The sequence below is a fragment of the Malus domestica genome, chromosome 17 (genome assembly GCF_042453785.1).
Source record: "Malus domestica chromosome 17, GDT2T_hap1".
NCBI classification, from domain to species: domain Eukaryota; kingdom Viridiplantae; phylum Streptophyta; class Magnoliopsida; order Rosales; family Rosaceae; genus Malus; species Malus domestica.
This window is the reverse complement of record NC_091677.1, coordinates 11,314,180-11,318,247: the sequence shown is the minus strand read 5'-3', so window position 1 is coordinate 11,318,247 and position 4,068 is coordinate 11,314,180. Positions and strand designations below refer to the sequence as shown.

Below are 4,068 nucleotides of genomic sequence, written 5' to 3'. Positions count from 1 at the left end.
GCTCATTTATATCTTTTCTAGTCCTCTTTTGTATCATCGACTGTTCAAAAACTTCTTTTCCACTCGTTAAAGTCACAACATTCATTTGCTCTACATTTGGATTCACCACGGTTTGGCTAGGCAACCTTCTTGGTTAGTGTTATTGCCCCATCAAACTTGTTAACTAACTCATTTGGCGTTTAAGATTTTCAATTGCTTTGTCTGTTTTTTGTTGATAAGATTGAGTAGAGTTAGCTAAAGAAGCAATTAAATCCTCAAGAGACTTACTTGGAGCTTCTTGTTGTTGAGGTTGAAATGGTGCCTGCAGTCTTGCTTGAAAGAAGCAAGGTGGACGGTTATAGATGTTAGGAACAAATAGTTGTCCGTTGTCTTGATTATTCCACTTTAAGTGTGGATGATCGCGCCACCCCGCGTTATAGTTGTTGGAGTATGGATCATACTATTGCCTTTGTTGCCCCTGAAAACCTCCTAAAGCATTAGCTTGCTCAAGACCACCTTAATCCATCAACGAAGGGCACATGTCCCATCATTGAACATACACCGCACACCTGTTTTGGAGTCACCATAACCTGTTGCACAAGATTAGTCAAGTTAGCTAATTGTAATTCAATACTAGAATTAGCACTTACCTCGTTAACTTTCTTAAGAGGTAGCTCATCTCTCACTCCAAATTGTCGTGTGTTGCCAGCAATGTTCTTTAGCAGTGCCTTAGTGTTAGTTGGTGTCTTGTCCATGAATGCTCCTCCACTTGCTGCATCAAGCATTACACGATCAGTACCACACAATCCCTCATAAAAGTATTGTATTAGAAGATGCTTTGAAATCTGATGATTAGGACAAGATGCAACCAAATGCGTGAACCACTCATAGTAATCTCCAAAGGGCTCTTCATGTTGTTGTCGGATTGCACATATGTGTTTCCTTATGCTTGCAGCTTTTGTGGCCGGAAAATATTGCTCCAAGAATGCTTGCTTCACTTGGTTCCATGTGTTCATTGACCCCGGAGGTAAATTATAAAGCCACTCTTTTACCTTAGCTTCTAATGTAAATGGGAATACACTCAACTTGACTTGCTCCTCATCCACATTTGATGGTCTCATTCTTGAGCATACCACGTGAAACTCCTTGAGATGCTTGTTGGCATCCTTTGTTGAGAAGCCATGGAACTTAGGCAAGTAGTGAATCATGCCGGACTTAAGCTCAAATCCTCCTTCTGCATTTGGATATGTGATGCACAATGGTTGTTGATCCGTATTTGGCGTTGCCAACTCCCTCAAAGTACGGTTATCAGCCATGCCTTCTTGTGGTTCTTCCTCTTCTTTCGAACTCAAATGTGGTGGAGAAGATGGTGGTAAAGACACCGATGCACGCTTCTGCTTGATTTTTCTTTGAAGCTTTCGAAGTGTTCGTTCAAGCGCAAGATAGGTTAATGCTCTTGGACCTTCGAGTATGCATATACTACAAAGAGTACCTGAAATAAAAACAAAAACAAAAACACTAATTATAGAAGAAAACAAAACAATAAAAAAATAAGTAATTAGAAATAACAATCCCCGGCAACACGGTGCCAAAAATTTGATAGGATTCAAAGCACACCACAAAGTAGCACACAAATATCCTATTGATTTTCCTTATTAACAATAAGATTTGTCAATTGCAACATATGAAAATAAGGGTCTTTCCTGCAGAAGATTGTTTTATCTGACTACTTAAAATGTCACAAAAACTGGGGTACTGTCCCTACTGACTAGCCATCGAAAAATAATTATTAGACCAACTTACACTTATCTAAAGTCTACAAAATTTTATATGAAGACACTAGACACACAGAGCTACACTCACACAAATTTTTCGAGTTGATTTGCTATTTAAATAAATCGAACAAAAACAGGACAAAAACATATTTTAAGCAGCTCACAAATTAAGAAAAACGAGTTAGGGGAATTGCTATCCACCACCAAATAATCATGCAAATATTTTATGTTTCATTCAAAATCCTTTTATTTTCAAATGAAGATGCTCAAGTTGGCTCAATGTTTGAACTCAACCTATTACTCTTTCTTATGTAGTATGTTAAGAGAATGGCGTTTTCAACTTAACTTAGTCCCTAACATGCAATCTAGAATGGTGTGTTCATAGATTTAACAAGTAGAAATCATTAAGAACATAAAGAGTTTGAGTTATCACAAGGCATCGTAAGTACTAGCATTGTCTTACTTATCCTAGAAATTGGTTCATGTGTTAATCGCAATTAACAAGAGCTACTCTAGAACATATATTGGTCCTCATTTGATGAGGGCAAGCACACACATATTTACAGCATTAGAATTCTAGATATGCTTACCAAGTATGCATCCGTAGAAAACACATAAAGAATTCATCACTGACATAAGTAGTGAACCAATTTTCTTCCATTCATAAAAGTAATTCAAACGAAATGTCATAACAGACTTGCAATCATATTCGGGGCTTCAAAACAGCCCCTAACTTCTAAAAATTAGTTACACATAATCCTTAAATAAAACCAAAAGAAAGACATGAGTTTGAGAAGATAAAACCGAAAGAAGAGAATGTCAAGATTTCCTCCTTCCACCATTATTGCTTTCCAACGCTGATGCCTTGTGTTTTTTCCTTCCTTTCCATTGCAACCTGCAGTTTTTTTTTCTTTTTCAAAATTTATATATGTAAAAGCTGCCCTTTATTTCCTCCCCTAATGCTCCTTTAAACCAATTCTTGCTGCATCATTTCAATAACTCCCGCCCCCCCACTAATAGCAATTTAGTGATGACAATAAGTGAGGAAAATGGTTAAACAATTGTAACTCTTTGGGCATCCTTTATGCCAATTACTCCCTCTTAATCCTCATCTTTAATTCCATTTCCTTTGATATTTGAATAGGTGTCAGCTGGCTTGTTCTTGACTGCATCAGTTTTGGTTGCTAAATTTATTGGGTTTATTACTTTCATTATAGTTATAAATTGTTCAGCCTCTTGTGAACCTTTCAGTGTTAAAACGGCCATAACTTCCTCTAGAAAAATGATATTAACAATCCGCAACACCCTTTGAAGTCCATGGGATAGCCTATGGAGATTGGAGAGAAGAAACATGAGTGCCTCGAATGGCTGAACGATAAGGCTCCAAACTCAGTTGTTTATGTGAATTTCGGCAGCATAATGGTCATGCCCTCGGAACAACTTGTGGAATTTGGTTGGGGACTAGCAAATAGCAAGGTTTCTTTCTTCTGGGTAATTAGACCTGACTTGGTAGTTGGTAAATCAGCAATTTTGCCACCCGAGTTTGTGGGTGAAACTAAGGGAGGAAGTCTAATAGCGAGTTGGTGCCCTCAAGAGCAAGTCCTTAACCATCCATCAGTTGGAGGATTTTTGACACACAATGGTTGGAATTCGACAATGGAAAGTGCGTCTGCAGGAGTGCCTATGCGGTGTTGGCTATTCTTTGCTGTTCATCAGCAAACAAACTGTCACTGTACTTGCAAACAATGGGGCATTGATATGGAGATTGATAAAAATGTAAAGAGAGATGATGTTGAGAAGCTTGTTAGAGAGTTAATGGAGGGAGAGAAGGGTACGCGTATGAAGAATAAGGCCATGGAGTGGAAAAATTTGGCAGAGCAAGCCACTGGTCCACACGGTTCTTCATCTGCAAACTTAAGAAAAATTAGTGAATCGATTCAGTTTAAAAAGATCTAGATGCTCTGCATAAGGACTAAGAAGAAACATGTATTGCATGCCTAAATGTTACTGGTGCAAAGAACTAGCAACGTGTTTATCCTGCTACTACAACTTCAGTTCTTTTTGGTTATTGTTTTAGTTAAATTGATCTTCTTTGTCATGGAAATTTTTGATTGCAAGTCCAACAGTATCGACATGAATAGAAGAACTAGCGCATTGTTGCTTATTACTGAATTGAGTAGGCGCGTGTGTTAGGGATGGAGCTATGAATTTTTAATCGGCCAGGCTGAAGCTTTAGGCTAACTAATTTACCTTTTTTTTAGCCATAATAAAAAGATTTCTGCGAACTTCAATAGCATGTCATTGTTGTAATGAC

At 37.9% G+C, this 4,068-nt stretch overlaps 1 protein-coding gene across 1 annotated transcript; it reads left to right on the top strand.

Annotated features, from left to right (window-relative positions):
• Positions 1 to 3,083: 3,083 nt before the first annotated feature.
• LOC103432171 (7-deoxyloganetin glucosyltransferase-like) lies at positions 3,084 to 3,710 on the top strand. Its single transcript, XM_070816989.1, has one exon. It carries the CDS (start codon positions 3,084 to 3,086, stop codon positions 3,708 to 3,710), a length of 627 nt encoding a protein of 208 aa, XP_070673090.1.
• The last annotated feature ends 358 nt before the right edge of the window (positions 3,711 to 4,068 follow it).